The following is a 21553-nucleotide window of genomic DNA, read 5'->3' as shown; positions in this document are numbered from 1 at the left end:
ACCTCAAGTTTTAATACAACTAAAGAAATAAAATTTACGCACTCTTTCCTCACCCGACCATTTTTTCCCTAAGGAGAGTTTTTGGTCGGGAAGGTTTTAATGAGGCAGTTTTCTCCAATGATAATCTGATTGCCCATCTCAAGCACCAGTTCGGTTTGGACAAAGCCTTAATCGGCATACCCTGCCAATACCTTACACGCTCGATTCGGTTTGGATGAAGCCTTAATCGGCATACCTTGTCAATACCTTACACGCTCGATTCGGTCTGGATGAAGCCTTAATCGTCATACCACGCTGATATCGCACTACTCGGTTCGGTCTGGATGAAGCCTTAATCGGCATACCCTGCCGATACCGCACTACTTGGTTTGGTCTGGATGAAGCCTTAACAGGCATACCCTGCTGGCACCTCACACCCTTGGTTCAGTCTGGATGGAGTCTTAACAACCATACCCTGCCGAAACCACAAACAACTAGGTTCAGTATGGATGGAGCCTTAACAGGCATACCCTGTCGACACCTCACATGCTTGATTCGGTCTAGATAAAGTCCTAAGAGGCATACCCGACTGACACCACAAACTACTTAGCTTGGTCTAGACGATGTCTTACTTGTTCAATTTTCATTGTTCAATTAAACGATCGACCGCTCATATTAGTTGTTCAATTTTCATTGTTCAATTAAGTGATCGACCGCTCGCCTTAGTTGTTCAGTTGCAATGTCCAATTAAGTTGTCGATCACGTCCTTTACTTGTTTAAAGCCATAATATGAAAAGTAACAACTGTTTTATTCATAAAAGAGCAAGGAGGAGACCACATCCCAACCTCAAAGGAAAAACAGTAAAAGGCCACATCCCGGCCGAAGGAAACAAAAAGTAAAAATAAAGACCTACAGATCTTCACCTTCAGCACCTTCGGTCGTCGCAGGCTGCATCACACTCTCCAAAACCCTCACCTCGGCCCCTCAGAAGAATTCGACCCTTGAACACTTCACATTCAGGGTCAAATTCACTAGACGACGTGGACCATTGTAAAGGACGTGGGCTTGTCGGACGAACTAGAAGATACTCTGGTTGAGCAGCTCCAAAGTCTCTTCGAAGTTCCTATCCAACTCCGCCTCGATCGCTCCCTTCTTGGCCTTCAACTCAGAAATCTCAGTACCCAATACCGAGTTCTTGTTAGCAGCCTCCTCCATCCCCTTCTTCAAGCGCGCCACCCCAGATGCCATATTAGCGGCCTGCCTCTCGACCTCGGCCATCCTACCCTCAACAATCTCCCGCTCAGCCTCTGGCCGAGCGAGTCTCTCCGCGTACACAGTATTAGCCGCGAGAGATTTCTTAAGGTTGCCCGAAGCCTCGGACAACTCGTGCTCCAGCCGAGAGATCTCCTCAACATGATGACTCTGGTCTTCATAACCTAGGTGGTTCAAGGCAAGAGCCCAACACATAATCTCGATGCCACCCTACAGCAGGTCCTTCATCGGGTCCAGGAGACATATCTTGACTCCTCCTAAAAATTGCAAGTCACCCCCAATACTGATAGGGGTGACATGCGGACCTCCATAGTACGCTCGAGAGCGGGAGGGGGATGGGTCGATTGAAGTCGTCAATCGACGGCGAGTCGATGTTAATCGACGACTGACGAGGAAGTGGCGGCACTGACATCTCTCTAGGAGACCGGGGTCGTCCTGGCTATTGCCTTTTCTTACTTTTGCCCAAGAAGCCAGCACCAGCTGATCCCTTATCGGCAACAAGAGACTCAATGCTCAGCCGCCCCTTGCGCTGAACAACCCTCTCCTTAAAGGAGTCTAACAATCCCTTCGAACGAGGAGCGTCTTGGACCATGATTTTTGAAAAAAAGAAAGAAAACAGTTATTTCCATAAGATAATTACCTACCGAAGATATAAGCAAAAAATCAGCCTACCATAAAAGGCCGCCCAACGAGCCGGTTTAGAATACACGATCATCAGCCTCTGCGTAGGAAGCTTCCTCAAGACCTCGTCAAAGAGAGAAAGGATCTCTAGCTCCTCGGTGCTCTCGGACGGTCGATGCCACTCCAAAAACTTTAAAGGCTTCCTAGTCCAAGACATCGAAAACCTCGACCGATCGGTTGCATCAAAGAAGTGCGACATGGCTCTCGGGCTAAAGAGTATATTACTCGACCGGCTGATCAGTGAGTGCCACAAAACATGCTCGGACGGGGGGACGTGTAATAACTTAGAAAGCAAGAAAGAGTGAGATGATAATGCAAAACATCACATATCAAGGCGAAAGGCTTGAATGGACACCCAAGTATTGGGGTGAAGCTGAGTAGGCGCCACGTTGAGCATCTTAAGGATACCCATCGTGATGTCGTTAAAAGGTAATGACACATGCAAGTCCGAGAAAAGACAAACATACATATAAAAGAAGGGCGGCTTAGAGGAAGATGGACTAATACAGATGGTCTCGGTCGACGAGCATGGCTCAACCTAAAAGAAAGCACGGTTGGCGTTCGCCTTTAGAACTGGAAACTTGTCCAAAAACTCAACGATAGAGGTTTCGGTCGTATAGGTGGAGGTGATCCTAGTTACCCAAGGATCCACCTAGTCAATCTTCGGTGGGGAGACGACTTGTTCAACGACGTCTAAACGGTCAACAACACCGCCCAGGTTGTCATCCCTAACCACTTCCACAAGAGGCAACACCTGGATCGCCCCCGACCGATAGAGGTTTGGTCGTGGAGGACTCGGAGGAAGAAGAAGTAGACAAGAAAGAAGAAGAGGATGAAGGACGCGTAGGACGAGGGGAACGAGAAGCCGAAGAAGAATAAGAGGTAGGCCAAGATAGAGAAGACATGACTAACCTTACAAAAGCAGGAGCACAACAGCCCAAGATGATGGTAACCGTTCGGGTCTCGGAGCAAATGTCTGAGTAATAGTGAAGTGTCTCGACCCTGTGGAGACCATTATTAATAGCCCCCAAGGGTCTCGGAAGGCGAAGTGTCGCAACCATCTCAACCGTTAGATCTTTTCAATCCAACGGTCCTCGTCAGCTCCCGCCTAAAAAACTCCTCATCAATGCGGGTCATGTCAACCGCCGTCGACGTCACATCAATCATCGATAACCCTAACCGTCACACCAAAACTCTAGACTCGACCGACACAACCCTCTTTCAAGACTTTTCGAATCAATTCATCCTTGAGCCTAGGGGGCAAGTGTACTAGTATAGGCCGAACACCCAATACCATGGCTCGGCTCCCATAGCCGGGCGAATGAACGACACACGCCCGTATGGGCCGACCGATACCCTCGGTCCAAATACGCTCAATTAAAGTCAATGATCGTCATAATGCCTTTTGCAGGTACCCCCCATTAGGTATACTCCAAAAGACCGAGTGACCGAGGCTCAAAGGAGTAGCAGAAGTCTGAGAAAGGAAGCTGAAGTGTAGATCGACTGCCCAGTTGGAAGGAGGAAAACGAGCTTCTCAATAGTTCTCTAGGTTCTATCTCCCTAGCAGGAACAACTGTATTATCTTTTATTATTATTTATTATATTTTTTGTTATGATTCAAAAATATTTAGTTAGTAAAATAGTTTTATAATAAATGTTATCAAATTTTAGTTTAAAAATGACAAAACACAATAAGATATAATTAAAAGTAACAATCTATTGAAAACTATATAAACAAAGATAAAAAAATTAATCTAATAAAGATTGTGGACTGATTAGGGATATAAATATGAAAATAATTATTGAAATGTATAAGAGTATTATTTAAATAACAATAAAATTAATCAAAATACGATCATTTCATTTCCTAAAGTAATATATTTAATTTTTAATATAAAATAAACATTTTATCATACATATTAAAATCAAAATCCTTTTTAAAAGATTTTAAAAGATGGCTGTAAATTTTCTTATTTTTCATTCAAAATTGTTTTTAATAAAAAATATAATAATATCTACATATTCTAAATCTTTAAAAGTTTAAATATAAAATACATCTCTATAAATCAAAAACATATTCTGTTTATTTATCCATATATATATATAATTTTTTACAAATTTAAAAAAGGATTACATCTTTGTAATCGAACGTATCTTATTTATATGTTTATATATTATGACATGTGAAATTTAAAACTTAATATTGTTCTTAATTTTATTTTTGTTTATGGATGTACAAATTTGGAAGTGGGTTTTATACATTCCTAATTTCGAAATTTGGAAGGTTATTTTTGTATGGATGGTTACATCCAAAAGTGAGTTATGAGTTTTGAATTTTCATATTCATAATGGTGTGCTGTAAATGGTGCTAAAGATTGAGATCCAAAACTCATTTATGTTTTCTTAAGGATCTTGACATTCGGAAGATCATTTATGCTTTTCAGGTAAGTTTCTGGATGGTAAACTCCGAAAATGACATATTAGTTCCGAATTTGTATATCCAGAACTTTGTAATTTGACTCATGGATATGAATATTTTGAAGATAATTTTTTTTTAAATTATTAAGAATAAAACAAACATTTCACTGTATGTTGTTACTATCTTGGGTGCAAATGTGAATTAATATGCTGTAGAGAAAATCAGCCTATCTTCTTCCAGATTCTAAACATTTTTAAAAGTTTAAATATTGATTAGTTAATGACACATTCTTATCTGTTCACATTATTTGTTATGTATGTACTATAAAAAATAATTTATTATTAATATATCGTGACATAATTACTTCAACTTTTTATAACTGAGTTCATTGATTTTTTTTATTTTCTAATTCATTAAATCAGATTTTTATATATTTTTTTCTCTTAACTTTTAATTAATTTATATATTATATATTTATTATTAGAGTGGAAATAATAATATAAAATACATAATTATCGTTAAATAAAGTGAATTAAGAAATTGGAAAATTTTATCAGAAAAGAAAATATGACATTGTTTTTGCGTGTAAAAATCCTTAAAAATACACTGGGAAAGTAAATATTTTTTTTTTCTAAAATAACTATAAAAAATATATACTTCTAAAATATTTCTTGCATTTAAATGATATTTTTTCAGAACTATTAGTCCTACTGCAATATTTTTTCCGCTCCAAATAAATTATTTCTTGAAGGTTCCATAAAAATTACTACCCAGAATACTTTTAAAATGTATTTTTCAGAATATAAAATAAAAATATATTTCAAATATATACTTTAAAAGTAGATTCAGAAAATGTATTTCGGATTCTCAATTCTAAAAGATATTTTCACATATGAAAAATTCATTTGTACAATACCCTATTTAGAATGATTTTTAGGGACAATTTTGATATTTCACCACATTATGTTAGTGGGCATTTGAAAACACGGGGTTGCAGAATCAATTAAGAAAACAAAGTCGCGGTTTTTCCATTTACCTTGTTCTTGTGTTTTTTTTTGTTACACCTGTTCTTATGTTTCGTTCATAATGTAAATGCTACTCTCTCTCTATCTCCACACCCAACATCGAAGTGAAATCCCACACTGCTTTTTTCATAACCCTCTTGTTGTCTTTTTATGTTTACTAATATAATAAAAATATGGTAGTCTTTTCATGGTTAATAAAGATTTAAGTTTGGATTTGTTGTACCCAATTTGTTCCCTTGTCAAATTTAGTGTTTCTTTTAGCTTCTTTCTTAATTATACTCTTTATTATGAAGTTTGATACTCAATCCTTCGAGCTGAAGTTGCACACTTTTAGTATTTTTCTGCTCGCACATTTAATTTCCACCCTTTTTGTTTTGTGCAATTCTTTCATCATTGGTTGAAAGGTAGAACATTTAATTTTGGATCAATTTTTAATGGGTTCCTCTTCTAAATGGGTTTGCTTCACTCTGCAGTTGCACTGTGATTCTCCACCCTTTTCTGGTTTCTCTTTGGCTGAATATCGTCTCTGAAGAAACATGGCTGCCAATTTCTGGACATCATCTCATTAGTATGTTTCATCTCCTCCCCAAGATTCCTTCTTTCTCTGTGCATCTGTGTGTAATTTGGGATTCTTGGGGTTATGAACCTTGCAGCAAGCATCTTCTGGACCAGGAGGATGTGGATATGGTGAATGCACTAGACAAGGAAAAGGGTATCACACTGGAGGATTTTAAGCTCATTAAGATGCACTTGACCAATTGTATGATTTCTTTTTTTATGTTTTTCTTCAATCTCTATCATACATGTATTTATTCCCCTTATGCCACAGCACTGTTTTGTTCTCTAACCTTTTTGCTTCTAGCTATTGTTTATGATTATCATTCTTTTACTTGATGTAGTATCCGGTTCAGAAGAATTTGTAGTTGCTGCTGTCATCTTTAGTTTTGTGTGCCAGGGATTCGTTTCAGACGGAATTTCTTATGATGCTTTTATGGATATCTTTTGGCATGTTCTTGTATATAAAATATTCTGAAAGATGCTTGTAAAAAGTAAAAAATTAGGGTTATTGTTATTGATATCCTTCGTTGGCTATAAAGGTGTTTGATTTTTGTTATTTATCTTTGCTGAATTTCTTCTTTTTCCTTTCTTGCTTGAGCAGATATTTTGAAATTGGCACAACAAGTAAAAGTGAGGCAGAGGTGTGAACTGTATTTCTTGAATATGAACAAGTCATCTCTTTCATGTTTATGAGAAGTATGTGAAAAGTATATTGCATTACCAGAGAAAGATTTGTATATTGGTTTGATCTTTCTGGCTTAAGCGTCTGAGCTTAGTCTGCAATGCATGAAGGGGAGAGAAAGGAATTGCTATACTTCTTGAGGCTAAAAGCCCCACGGAGAAGCAGAATATGAAGTATATGTATCGTGTTGATTCTTTTCCTAGCCTTGTTTAGTTTGCCTGCATTTTGACTCTCCAATAAGCAAGACAGGACCTTCAAGATTGTATGTGATGGGATGTACAACAGTTTTGAATGCACAATTAACATAAGAAGTTTTAAAATAAACTGAAAATTAGGATAAGTCAGCCATTATGTCATTACTAAACCTCCCAACGTCTCTTTCTCATCAAGGTGATATATCCATAGATGTCTGGCTTGTTTGTGATGTAGGTTTATTCATGTATTTTATACATCCACTTTCTATAGATTCTGCAGAACCATGGCTTAGGAAATAGAAATCCGTAACCACTTCCAATGCCATGATGCATATCTATAGTTAATGTACTATGTCCTTGGTGGATTTCTTTTCTAATGTGTTAGTTTCGTATCATTTATTTATGTTTATTGAAAGTTACTTTTTTATGCAAAATTGGTATATATACGATATTGATCCATGGAATACATTTGTAGTTTCATAAGTCTCTTTGACTTTGTTTGATCAATTTTTGATGGAACAGACTAGACTTTAAGTGATGATCATTTACATTTGAAAAGGAAGTATAACACCCATATTCCCATAAGTAATGATGCTTCCTTGCCTTTCGCCATTCATAAGTGTATATGAACTTGTAGAAGAGCTCTATTAGAATTTAGGAGTCTACTCAACCAATAGTGATACCACTTTAGAATCACAATGGGAACGCAAATCAACTTATTTTGTCGTTTATTTTGTGTTAAGTTCAAAACTTTAACATCTTTTGCCATTTATTTTGTGTTAAATTCCATGACCATTTCTAATGTGTTGGTCGATCTTTCAGGGTTGTGGCCACAGCAGTTACATACATGAGGCGTGTTTATACCAAGTATGTGTTGTGAACTTGTAAACTTCTAGTATTAGTGTATGGAAAAGTTTGTCCTGAAATGGTTGGAACTTCCTGTCTTTCTTTTAGATTGGGGATAGCTTGTACGTTGTGTAGTATTTGGAGTCACTAATTCGAAGTTTATGGTAAAATTTATGGTGAAGTTTCCAAGATAGGCAACTAACTTTTGGATTTTCCATACATAGCAACCGTGCACTTAATTTTTTTTCCAAATGTAACTATAATCAGACGACTGCTATGTATGTCAGTTTTGAAATTGGACAAGTAACAAGTTGACCTTTAATAAAGAAGTAGAAAATTCATCTCTAATATCCAATTCATTTATATACAACAAGGGGAATAAACAGAAGAGAAAAATAAAAGAGTAAGTGATCCCATCTTCTGCACATTTTTTGTTTATTTTGATCAAATTTGTTTTGTTTCTTGGTTGCTGCTAACTTGAATTGCACGCATTGTACTGAAAAAACTATGTTTTTTGCAGTAGTTAACTTGTCGCCATTGCTGATTCTAATATTTTTTATTTTCTCTTAATAAATTTCGAATTTGTGTGCTTGCATTGTTTTAATGTCCAGACTGTTTTCTTATTCATAACGCTATCTTCTTCTGACCCTGAAAGTAGTAGTATGTGCTTAATGCCCTCACTAAGTGTCAACTGTTGACAATCTTCACTTTTTGTCATTTTAAGGAAGAGTATGGCAGAATATGATCCACGCTTGGTAGCTCCAACATGCTTGTACCTGGCATCAAAAGCAGAAGAAAGCACAGTGCAAGCTCGGCTTCTTGTATTTTACATAAAAAAATTATGTAAGATGTTAACCTATAATTTTATTTTTCTTCATGTTGACTTCTGAATGTAAAGTGATAATTTGTTTTCAAAGTTCTCTTGATACTAGATTTCCTTTCTATGCTGAAACCACAGATTTTTAATGCAGATGCTGATGAGAAGTATAGATATGAAATCAAGGACATACTTGAAATGGAAATGAAGATTTTAGAAGCTCTTAATTATTACCTGGTTGTATACCACCCATACCGTTCACTATCTCCGTGAGTGTTTGATAATGATCTCTTTGTTCAATTTTTTCAGTTTTTGTACACAGGAATGTGGAAATTATGAAAAACAATTATTTTGTTCATACTTTTCTGGCCAGAAAGCTTGCAATTTTAAGGGTGTTGTCCACACAGCTTTCACTAATCTAATCACAGAAAAGAGAAACTAAAGACAGTATAAAAACTGAATCACCTAGTTTAGGAAACAAAATTGTTTAAATCAATTTACGTGCATTCATTGTTCCTTCTGTTCTCAGTCTTCACATTTCCCTAAGAAAGTCAAACAAATACCAATGATGAACATTTTGGCAAATTGAGTCCTGTCAAGTTAAAAATTGGTGACAGAAGAACTGGTCCAACATTTGTGTCATTTAGATTATATTCATTTATGATTTCTCATTGTCATTATATTGATAATTCTCCAGGTTGCTTCAGGATGCAGGTTTGAATGATCTAAACATGACTCAGCTAACTTGGTAAGAGTCCTTCCTGTTGAACAGCTGAGATCAGTTTCTTTATAAGTTTCCCTTTCTTCTGTTCTTTTTTTACATTTCCCATTTTATCCCCCTGTCCCCCCTTTATTGGCTCTGTTTTACTGTTTGACCTATAACATAATTTTAAATGAAAAAAAATTGGACCCTTGCATTAGAATTTCCCTCATTTGAAGGAAAAAAAAATGATGAAATTGGCTTAGTTGGAGGACCAGGAACTAACACCATCTCTTCATTTCATCTCTCAACGATTTGTTTTCTTTAAAGGAAAAAGAGGGCAAAAACAGCATAGATTATTGTGTTGTTTGGCTTTGTAAGTTTGTAAGCAGAGGGAGGTGAAACTCGTACGTTTTAGAACATCTGATTATCCCGGATGCACATCTCCTTTATACTCAAGCATTACCCTATTCACTGACATGTTACTTAACTAAGTGCTTCATGTTGATTTATCTATCATATTATAAGAATTGTCATATCTTTGCATATAATCATGACATTTTCTTAAATAAGGCTGAAAACTTCTCGCCAGCATCATTCCTTTTTGCCAAAATATTCTCAAATCCTGTACATTCTAATGAAATTTAATTGGAGCGACTCTGATAAATATATATCTTATATATGTTAAGATATTAGCGAGAGCATTGAGAGGCTTTTGGATTATTAAATATCAACCTCAGTTCTGTATGTTTTAGGATAAAGATTTGTCCTTGAGATACCAATGTCTGGAGATGAAACGGTTGTTGTGGAGTGTATATGTTATTCTTTATTTTTGTTAGTTATTTTTCATGGTACCACTAAGTGCATTGGCTCTGTATAGTATAAATGAATTTTAGTTTGCAATGCAAAATCATATGCAAACAACAGAAACCACTGCACATTATTTTGCTAAAACAACCTTTTATTTATGCTACTTGAAATGGAAGATGATTCAGTATTCCTTGCCAATGGGCACTAGATTTATTCTCTTTTTTTTATCAAGAGCTTCAAAGCTTAGATTAATTACTTGTTTTCCATTTAATGCTCATGGTCACTATAATAATGATAATAGAGGACGGTTCATTGTTTCTGACATGTCTAATTATGTAAGACAACTGTTTTTCATTTCAAGACAGTTCAATATCATAGTCATAAATTGTTTTGTGGGAATTGTTCCAACTTTACTGTTGTAGCGTTGTTAGAGTCTTCTCTCATTTGTTTTTGAATGTTAAGTACATCCTTCAAGAAAGTTGTTTCAGTGCTGTATAACTGAATCTGTTTATCCAGAAACATAATTTATTTTGATATCACTATGAAGCCTGCTTTCTATTGAGCTAGCAGCTACCTTGCTAATGCTGTTGGAATTGCAACTTCTATCTATTATTTATAGGTAGTTTTTTTGTTGGATTAAATTTCTAAAGAAAAAAAGTAATGAAAGTTCATACTGGCAGGGGGCTTGTAAATGACACATACAAGATGGACTTAATTCTTGTACATCCTCCGCATTTGATTGCTTTAGCTTGCATATACATTGCTAGTGTACTCAGGGACAAAGACACCACTGCTTGGTTTGAAGAACTTCGTGTTGACATGAACGTGGCGAGTGTTCCACTGTATTTCTAACTTCTAAGCACTTATTTGTTGCATCCTTACGGAAGTGTCTTAACCATCTCTTTCTTTCTCCTTTTCTATTTTTTGTTTACTTTTTTTTTCTTCTAAATTCTTGTTAAATTTGACAATAATAATATTCATAAATCTTGCAAATTAAAATTTGAATGGTGATGGCCTGCTATGACTGCTGTGGAAGGCTGGCACCCTGTATAGGACAAATTGGACAATCTTAAAATGAGAAAAATAGTTGCTACAAATTTACATGGTTTGGCTTTAGTTGAATATGGCAAATGTGTTTGCTGATTCAACACAGAGAATACAAACGAGGTTTAATTCCATTTTATATCCAAAAAGGAAAAAGGAAAGGAGTTGCTTAATTCCACAATGTGAAATATGCCCAAAATACCTTGTACATAATAATAGTGGTATGGTATCTCGATAATTTCGGCACCTACCTCACTGGTAGAAGCTCTAGTGTGTAATACATCTCATTCTCTAAAGACCAACATTAAATGAGACCTGATGCCTGGATGGTGTCTTGCAAAGTTACATGAAAAGCCTTTGTGCTTACTGTCCCTTGTTGAAACCATTGGCTTGTCTTAAAGCCAAATAGTCTCGTATTATTTGTCTTACACAATAGTGAAGAGATTAACTTTTGAAACCTGACCTTTCATGCAGCGAATAATTTGGCTGCCTATTCAACAGTACAAAACACATTGTAATTCTGGCATTTCTACATAAAATCTCATCCACATAAAAGAGCAAGTTATTGCTGTATCATGCAATATTAGGAAAGTAGGATTGTACCAGTGTCAGGCAATGATTCAACATGGATGATCCGGTGTTGAGTTGGTTTTAGTGGATGTTGCAAACACTTGAATCCCATTTTGCTCCCTTTTATGATGACCCAAAAGGAGTCCTATTCAAACTAACACAATGCAGCTCTGATAATGACTATCTCATTGACCTTGAGCATTTAGCAAATCATATTGTCTGGTTGGCTTTGATATTTCTCCCTAGTTTTTTCAATTTTGGATTCTCACTAGAAATTTGCTGTGAAGTCCAGGCCCTCGTGTCAATATCCCTTTTGTAGGCGATGGCTTTTTGGGCCAAACTCTAGGAGGATAAGATTAATGATCATCATTTTCCCTTTCACAATACCACACACATATTAACCTTTCCTTCACCTACCCCATCTACCCTCCCTCTTCCTTCTACTCCTAATGTTCTTTTTAAGCATTTATCTCTTGAGGAGTTATCCTCTCATTGAGAGCAAGGATTGTGTTACCACTACGTCGAAAAATGGGTTAGAGGCCATCATCACAAAGGACAAATTCTCCTACTTCTTGCTAACGAAGACGATGAATTTGACATATTAGATATTGTATTGCCTCCACTTAGTGGCATGGACTTATCCCTAGATAAGCTTAAAACAAACATGTTGGCATCATAGACTTTTTTTTATACGAACAAATTTTGGGGACTCAGGTCACTATCCTGGTGGACAATGATAATATTCAATATCATCTATTAAAGGAAAAGAAAGAATAGGGTAAATCCCTTGTGTATATTGAACACATAGGGTTATGTTTATATAGGAAAAAGAAACATATGGGCTAAGCCCATTACATAAATATGAGATATCTAACAATATCTATAATATCTCATAATATCAAATAATATCTAATTATATCTAATAATATCTAACACTCCCCCTCAAGCTGGTGCATATAGATCATATGTACCCAGCTTGTTACAAATGTAATCAATCCTAGGTCATCGTAAGGGTTTAGTAAAAATATCTGCTAATTGATTATTTGAATTAACAAACTCAGTCTTGATATCTCCTGATATAATCTTTTCTCGAATGAAATGACAATCAATCTCAATATGTTTTGTCCTTTCATGAAAAACTGGATTTTAGCTAATATGAAGAGCAGCCTGATTATCACATATCAGTGTCATTTGAGTAACCTCTCCAAATTGCAATTCTTTAAGTAACTGTTTAAGCCAAATAAGCTCACAAGTAGCCGAGGCCATAGCTCTATATTATGCTTCTGCACTAGATCTTGCCACAACACTTTGTTTCTTGCTCTTCCAAGAGATCAAGTTATCACCAATGGAGACACAATAACCAGAAGTTGACCTTCTATCAGATGGAGATCCTGCCCAATCAACATCTGAATAACAAACGACTTTAGTATGGTTATTATGACCATATAACAAACCTTTTCCAGGAGAGCCTTTAATGTACTTCACTATACGAATGACTGCATTCCAATGATCTTCACATGGAGAATTAAGAAATTGACTCACCACACTGACTGCAAAGGAAATATCAGGACGAGTAACAGTGAGATAGTTCAATCTTCCAACTAATCTCCTGTACTTCTCAGGATCTGAAAGAGGCTCCCCCTGATTGGGTAGAAGCTTGACGTTGGGATCCATGGGAGTATCAACAGATTTTGAATTCATCAACCCAATTTCCTCCAAAATATCTAATGCGTATTTTCTTTGAGAGATAACAATACCAGTATTGGATTATGCTACCTCAATCCCCAAGAAATATCTGAGTTTGCCAAGATCTTTGGTCTGAAAGTGTTGACTAAGGTGTTGTTTTACTTGTGAGATGCCATGATGATCACTGCCTGTAAGAACAATGTCATCAACATATACTACAAGATAGATACACCCAACACTCGAGTGACGATAAAAAACTGAATGATCGCCTTCACTTCGAGTCATACCAAATTGTTGAACAACATTGCTAAATTTTCCAAACCAAGCCCTAGGAGACTGCTTGAGGCCATATAAGGATTTGCGAAGACGACATACCAATCTAGAAGACTCCCCCTGAGCAACAAAACCGGGAGGTTGCTCCATATAAATTTCTTCCTGCAAATCCCCATTAAGAAAAGCATTTTTAACATCCAGTTGATAAAGAGGCCATTGTTGAAGAACAGCCATAGCTATGAATAAGCGAACAGAGGCCATCCTTGCTACTGGAGAAAAAGTATCACCATAGTCTAAACCAAAAATTTGGGTATAACCCTTAGCCACAAGACGAGCTTTGAGACGATCAATAGTACCATCAGGACCAACTTTGATAGCAAAAATCCACCTGCAACCAACAACAGATTTCCTAGATGGTAAAGGAACAAGTTCCCAAGTTCCATTATTCTGAAGCGCATTCATTTCATCAAGCATGGCCTGACGCCAACCAGGATGAGCTAAGGCATCACCTACAGATTTTGGAATGGATACAGAAGAAATAGACGAAAGGCAGGTATAAAAGGGTTGAGATAGTCTATGGTAACTCAAAGTAGTATAATGTGGAGAGGGATTACGAGTAGAACGTATACCTTTACGGATAGCAATAGGAAGATCAGGTTCAACAGTCGGAGGTTCAACTATAGGAGCCGGAGGGGGATGAGGTGTTGGCACCAGAATAGAGTCTGCTGATGGACGATGAGACGGTTGACGACGACTATACACCTGAAGAGTTGGCGGCGGTGGTGAATTGTTAGGTGCACTAGGCACAACAAGAGGAATATTAACTTGATTAGATGAAGAAATTGAAGGAGAAGGACAAGACTTAAAAGTAAAGGGAAGATTCACTGAAGGTGACATCTGCTGAAATAAAATAACGGTTTAAAGACGGTGAGAAACATTTATATCCTTTTTGTGATCTAGTGAACCCTAAAAAGACACATTTGTGTGACTTAGGAGATAATTTATGAAGACCAGGACTAAAATTATGAACAAAACATGTGGACCCAAAAACTTTGGGAGGTAAAGAGTGGAGAGGGTCATGTGGAAATAAAATAGAATGAGGAATTTTGTTATCTAAAACTGAAGATGGCATGCGATTAATGAGATAACATGCACTAAGAACATCATCACCCCAAAAACGCTGAGGAACATCACCATGGATTAAAATAGTACGAGTTGTTTCAACAAGATGTCTATTCTTGCGCTCAGCTACCCCGTTTTGTTGAGGTGTATAAGCACATGAAGTTTGATGAAGAATACCATGAGAAGCCATAAAATTTTTAAAAGAATGAGAAAGATACTCACGTCCATTATCACTGCGCAAAATTCGGATGGAAATTCTAAATTGATTTTTAATTTCATTGTAAAATATTTGAAATATAGAAAACAACTCAGAACGGTTTTTCATTAAAAATACCCAAGTACATCTTGAATAATCATCAATAAAAGTAACAAAATACTGAAATCCTAAATTAGACTTAATACGACTTGGTCCCCAAATGTCAGAGTGAACTAAGGCAAAAGGAGATGAAGCACGTTGTGAGACACTACGAGGAAAAGAACTACGAATGTGTTTCCCTAACTGACACGACTCACACGATAAAGTAGACACATTAGACAAACTTGGAACAAGCTGTTGCATCTTGGCAAGACTAGGATGACCCAACCGAGCATGAATGAGAGATGGAGAATCCATAATTGCGCCAACATGTGCAGAGATCTGTAGTTGATAAAGTCCATGAGACTCACATCTGGTGCCAATCATTCGTCCCGAACTCCGGTCCTGTAAAGTAACAGAATCTTTGGTAAAAGAAATAACACAGTCAAGGGAACGAGTGAGACGACTAATGGATAATAAGTTAAATGGAGACCCAAGGACATAAAGAACATTATCAATAGATAAAGATGAAAAAAGATTAATAGTACCAACACCATGTGATGGTACCCTATATCCATTGGCCATGGTAACTGAAGGTAAATAACCCGCAGTTGATAGGGAAGAGAAAAAAGATTTATTACCAGTAATGTGATCAGTGGCACCTGAATCTAGAACCGAAGGGCCATGGGAAGTGGAGTGAGTGAGGCCAACAAAAGATGTACCTGAATGTGCAACAGAAGCCGTGGAACTAGGGTTCTGACGATCCTCATACCATTTAAGAAATTCATTGAAAATAGCATGCTGGCTTGGGGTATCAATTGAAGTATGGTCCATGGTAGAAGGTTGCACAGGGGCAATTTGAGCAACCGTAACAGATCTAGGAGGACGACCATGTAAGGCATAACATCTGTCAATTTTGTGGCCAAGTTTGCCACAATGGTCACACTTGTGACGCCCTTTGCCCGGCTTGTGAGGGCGAGTACGATCATTATGCTGAGAGACTAAAGCAGAAGAGTCATCAACATGAGACGTTATATCACCGGTGTGTTTACCTGGCACGCGCAAAAGGGTAGAACAAGTGGAAGTAAAATTGGGCACAATAGGAGATCCCAAAATTTGATCACGAACGTGAGAATAATCATCAGGAAGACCATGTAAACCCAATAACATGAAGAACTTGGATCTTTGTTCTAGTTCTTGAGAAGGAGTAGAGGCAGGAGGTAATAACTCATTAAAATCATGAAGAAGAGCATGAAGTTTACCTAGATATTCTGCCATTGTACCATCAAGACGTTTGGGAGCAACAATTGTGAGAAGATTTTGACACACACCATAAAGACGTTGAGTATCATTGGTGTATAATAATTTTGATTGTTCCCAAACTTCTGAACATGTTTCATAGGTACGAAAAATTTGTTTTAAAGATGAGTGAATGGTCGATTTGATAACAATGCATAATTGAGCATCAATTTTCGACCAACGAACAACCTCATTTTCAGCAAGAGTAGGATGAGTAAGATGATCAACATAACCTTGACTCTTAAGCCATAATTTAATATCTGATGCCCAAGTGTCATAATTGGTTCCATCCAATTTGTCAATGGAAAGATGAACATTGACGTAATTAGTATAAATAGATGAATCCGGCATAATGATTGCAGAAGAAGCCATAGTGGCAGCGGAAGCGGAAGAAGCCATAAAAGATAAGGACAAATCCAGTCACCGGTTAATTGGCGGGAGCAACAAAGATGAAGGCTCCGACAGCGATTCCGGCGAAGGTCCGACGAAGGTCCGGAGCGCGGGTCCGGCGAGACAGTGGGGTGGTGGCTGGAAAATTCCAGTGAATAGTGGGTTCACCAATAAAAATTGAACCCTAAACCCTAAACCCTAACCTTATGCTCTAGATACCATATTAAAGGAAAAGAAAGAATAGGGTAAATCCCTTGTGTATATTGAACACATAGGGTTATGTTTATATAGGAAAAAGAAACATATGGGCTAAGCCCATTACATAAATATGAGATATCTAACAATATCTATAATATCTCATAATATCTAATAATATCTAACATCATCTAGTCGTAGGTTGCCTAGTTCCTCATGCTCCCTATGATTTCCACTCCTCCCCTGCAAGGGCTGGTTGGAAATGGTTCCATTTTGCATTGTCACCACATTTGTTCACAAGCATCACTTGCCATTTCGGGTTACACATCTCTTGTCAACCTTCTTATTCTTCCTATTAGTTGTGCTGACATTGTGCTCGAAGTATAGTGGCTTATGGGTTTCAATCAATTTACCACTGATTACAGGTCTTTTAGTGTGTTTTTTCTCTTTTGGGCCAACTCATATTACTATGCGTATACATTCCTTTTGGGTGTGACATGGCCATGGCCCAACATTCAAACCCATGTTGCTATTGCTCTTCTTCACTTAACATTATCACTCTCTCCTTCCTCTTCTTCCCTACCTCTTATTGTTCAACCGACCTCTCACCCTATTCCCGAGATCGTCACTATCTTACCCCAATATGCACCTATCTTCCCAAACCCTACCCATATCCCACCTAACTTTACCATTATCCACCACTTTCACTTGGCTTGGCACCTAACTCCAAACCCATCATTTTTAGAAGATTGGGTAACCCCTTCACATATATCCACAATTTTAGAAAATTGAACTGGTGAAACCGGTCAATCAAATGCTTAACACTAGTATGCTTCATCTAAGCTATAGCCATTTTTCTTCGCGTGTCCTTATTTGGTGCCTTTAGGCTTTGTAATTCACCCTCCACATTTCATGCCACCATGAATGAATGAACTTCATAAGTTGTTCTTGCATCGATTTTTGACTGTCTTACCATGATAGTTTGGTACACAGTGACACTTTTGATTCCTATCTTTCTTAGATCCAATATTCTCCACTTTGTTGTAGGGACAGTTCTTGCACCATTCAAAATGCTTGTTTGTGCAATGACAACTGGAGTATCTAGGACACATTGTCTCTTCCCATGGTGTCGCTCCTGAAGCTTCTAAGATTCAAACCATGGTTGATTGGCCCATTCCCTCTTCCACTGCCTCACTTCAAGGCTTCGTAGGGTTCATTGATTTTTATCAAATGTTCATGAAGGGCTTACTTCCCTTCCCTAAAAGCACTCTTTTTATGGTCTCCGCCCAATTTCTATTGACCTTATCCAATTTCTCTTTGCTCTTCACTTTGAAAACAAAAAGCTTTCAGCTTAGCTACGGATGTCGTTCTCATCTAAGATGTCAATCTATTTCTTTCTTTAGAAAACCATCTTGCTTGCATTTGTAGCATGCTTTTACTTATGTTCGCAAATTGCATGCCATCACCATTGCTATCTAGAAATGGTGCCAATATCTCTCAGGCCACCCTTTTATTATTCTTATTCACCACAAGAGTCTTTATGATTTGATATCATAAGTTATTTAGGCCCCAAAGTAATAGATGTAACTCTTGAAGTTTTTAGGATACAATTACACCATCTAGTATAAGTTCGGTGCATTTAATACCATTGCAAATGCTCTCTCTTACGTTTTTTAGGTTTCTTTTGGATCATGTGTCATCCTTTCCGTGCCTAATTTCACATCCCTGGAGCAATTGCGACAATCCTTTGCTACTAGTTCAGAACTTTGTTCCTTGCTCACTTAGCTGCAACAGGATCCTAATTCCAAATTGGATTATCAAATTCATCATGATCTCATTTTCTACAATGGTAAAATATGGCTCAATGCCAACAACCCCTTCTGTTGTTACTTGAAGAATTCCACAAAACACCTTTGGATGACCAAATGGAAATTACTAAGATGTTGCATCATCTCTAGGCCATTTTTTATTGGACCATTATGTGTCTTAATGTCTGATGGAGATCCCCACCGACTAGAGATAAGATCAAATTACGGTATATAAGTGGGCACAAACCTCACCTTACAAACCAGTTTTGTGAGATTGAGTTAGACTTAGACCCACTTCCTAATAATGTCAAAACTTACATCACTCAATGCCTCACCTGCCAGCAAATGAAGTATGAAACCAAGCGCCTAGCTATTCATTGAAAACCTCTTCCAACTCTAATCTGTGTGGGAAGATCTTTCTCCTGAGTTTGTTTTGGTTTGCCTCCATCTCTTAGATTTACTACTTTCTGGTTGTTGATCATCTCGGGTTTCTGTTTCCCAGTACACTGCCTTCAAGGTTGCCTCCTTATTTTTTATATGGCTTGCTAGTTACATGACCTTCCATGTAGCCGTGTTTCTGATCATGACCCCCTCTTTGTTGAATTGTTTTGTATCTGTGGCACCAATCTTCGAATGAGCACAGCCTACCATGTTGAATCTGATGGCAAGTTCATTCCTTTGGCTAAATGGTCCTATAATACCTCTGCCCACTTTGACACTGTTTTTTCCCCAATTGAGGTTATATATGGCAAACTGCTTCCTTTTTATATTCTGGGTTCTCTCAATTGGAGGCTGTTGACTCCTTCCTGTCTATACTGCCAACTCTCAGTCACACCATAAGCTTTCCAGGCATTTCTTCGGACCTTTTCAGATTCTGACTCATTCGCACCATGGCATATAGCCTACAGCTAGGTGTCTCATTTAAGATACATCCTGTTTTCCCTTGTTCCTTACTTAAGCCACATCAAGGTCCCATCTCTTTTCATCTATTTCTCTGCCAGCTGCTGCCTTGAATAATTTAGCTTTATCAGCCTCCAAGCTCAACAAGCACTACTTGGTCCTTGTTCAATGGCTTGGATCTTGCCCCTGAAGACACCACCTAGGAAAATTGGGATGATATTTGTTCTGCCTATCACCATTAGTAAAAGGTGCTTCCACTGTGGAGGGAATTGTTAGTAACATGGCTCAAACCTCTCTGACCCAAGAGGTCCACTTTCTCAGAATGCTTGTTGAAGATATACTGTTATAACTGTCAGCAGTGCTTATTTCACAAATATGCATTATTGTTAGATTTCATTGTGTTTCCAAATCAGTGCAACTTCTTAAGATGCCGTGTGTTTGGCAGAGGTCCAAAGTGCATTAGCCATTTGTGTGGCCCTACCAGTTTAAAATCACTTTCATGCAAGTGTTCTGAACATGAAGTAGAATAGAATTCTAGTCAGTTGAATGATAAAGAAAAATATATCTTTTAAGTGATTGTTTATGTTTGGCAGGTCAAAAACATATCAATGGAGATACTTGATTTTTATGAAAGCCATAGAATGTTCTCTGATGATAGAATCAATGCTGCTCTTCAGAAGTTGGCCTTGAGACCCTAAAAGCTTACTGGAGATGAGTCACAATGAATGTGGAATGAAATAATGTTATAGTAACTGGTCTGAATGATTTTGACATATTTTGCAGTAGAACGCTTTCAAGATGTATCCAATAGTATATGGTGGTAATTCAAAGGGTCCTATTAAGGGGAAAGGGAGGGATGAAAAGGGAGTATTTCTTGGTGAGGACCTCCTACGCCTCCATATACTTCATACAATCTTTAATTTTATCAATTTATTGTGTCATAAATTGATTGCACTAAACAACCTATAACTTTATTTTATTTTTCTTAAATAACCTTTTGTTCCATAAAGTAGGAATATTTTAATTTTGGTCTCTTTTCTTTATTATGGTTCTTGTCGTTTTTGTGTGTTGAACCATGGTGTTAGTTTTTTTTTTTTTGGGTTAAGTGTAATGGTGACTACATACACATGATAAAAAATGTAAACTCAAATAATATATTTATAAGGACTCAAATAAACAGTGATACTTTTATGGCAATTAAAAAAAAATATTTATAAAATTTAAAATAAAAATAACATATTTAGAGAAATAATAAAGGTAACATCTTATAAAGATAAAAGTAAAAAAATGATGTTAACATTGAAAAAACATAGAATGATATCAATTAAACTATCCAGGTAGGAAAAAAATCCAAATTGTGAAATCCAATTTATAATTATTCATATTTATATTACTTTTAATCCATTTGAATGGATTTATCTCAAATCCAAATCATATTTTTGGATTTCAAGTTCAATCTATTTAATTGGATATAGATTGGATACATTTTTGGATTATCTAAAATAGATTTTTGGATGAATTTTGACTTGGTTCGGGCCCAGGTTAAGCCGAGTCAATCTAGGCCCAGGTCGAGAAAAGTCGGTCCGAGTCCATGTCGAGCTGAGTGGGTCAAGATACACGTCAAGTTGAGTCGGTCCAAGCCAAAGTCAAGCTAAGTCGGTCCAGGCTAAAGTCGAGCTGAGTCTATTTGGGCCAAAGTCGAGCAGAGTGGTCCAAAGCCCAAGTCGAGTTCGCATCGAGCCCATGTCGAGCCAAGTCGACTCGGGTCCATGTCGAGCTGAGTCGACCCAAACCCATGTCTATCCGAGTAGACCTGCGTCCATGTCGAACCGAGTTAGCTCAGGACATGTCGATCTGAGTCCAGTCATATCCATGTCAGGTTGAGTCAGCTAGGACCCATGTCGATTCAGGTCGACCTCGACCAATGTTGACTAAAGTCGGCCAAGCCCATGTCGATCCAAGTCGACCTGAGACCATGTCGATCAAG

General features: G+C 37.3%; 1 protein-coding gene across 11 annotated transcripts; it reads left to right on the top strand.

Annotated features, from left to right (window-relative positions):
• Positions 1-5345: 5345 nt before the first annotated feature.
• LOC137828665 (cyclin-C1-2) lies at positions 5346-20511 on the top strand. 11 transcript variants are annotated; one of them, XM_068635333.2, is made up of 10 exons: positions 5346-5781; positions 5851-5945; positions 6031-6137; positions 6537-6576; positions 7634-7678; positions 8382-8500; positions 8629-8743; positions 9172-9222; positions 10665-10812; positions 20160-20511. In XM_068635333.2, the coding sequence occupies exons 2-10, from the start codon at positions 5914-5916 to the stop codon at positions 20262-20264; spliced, it is 762 nt and encodes a 253-aa protein (XP_068491434.1). In that variant the 5' UTR covers positions 5346-5781; positions 5851-5913; the 3' UTR covers positions 20265-20511. The 11 variants fall into 11 exon arrangements, with proteins under 11 accessions (XP_068491434.1, XP_068491435.1, XP_068491431.1 ...); XM_068635334.2 differs by having other exon boundaries at positions 5358-5440; XM_068635330.2 differs by having other exon boundaries at positions 5358-5440; positions 10665-10826.
• Positions 20512-21553: the final 1042 nt, after the last annotated feature.

This window comes from Phaseolus vulgaris, chromosome 7 (genome assembly GCF_051622355.1).
Source record: "Phaseolus vulgaris cultivar YP4 chromosome 7, ASM5162235v1, whole genome shotgun sequence".
NCBI lineage: Eukaryota > Viridiplantae > Streptophyta > Magnoliopsida > Fabales > Fabaceae > Phaseolus > Phaseolus vulgaris.
Note: the sequence above shows the minus strand (reverse complement) of the source record. Positions and strands in the feature narration are given on the sequence as shown.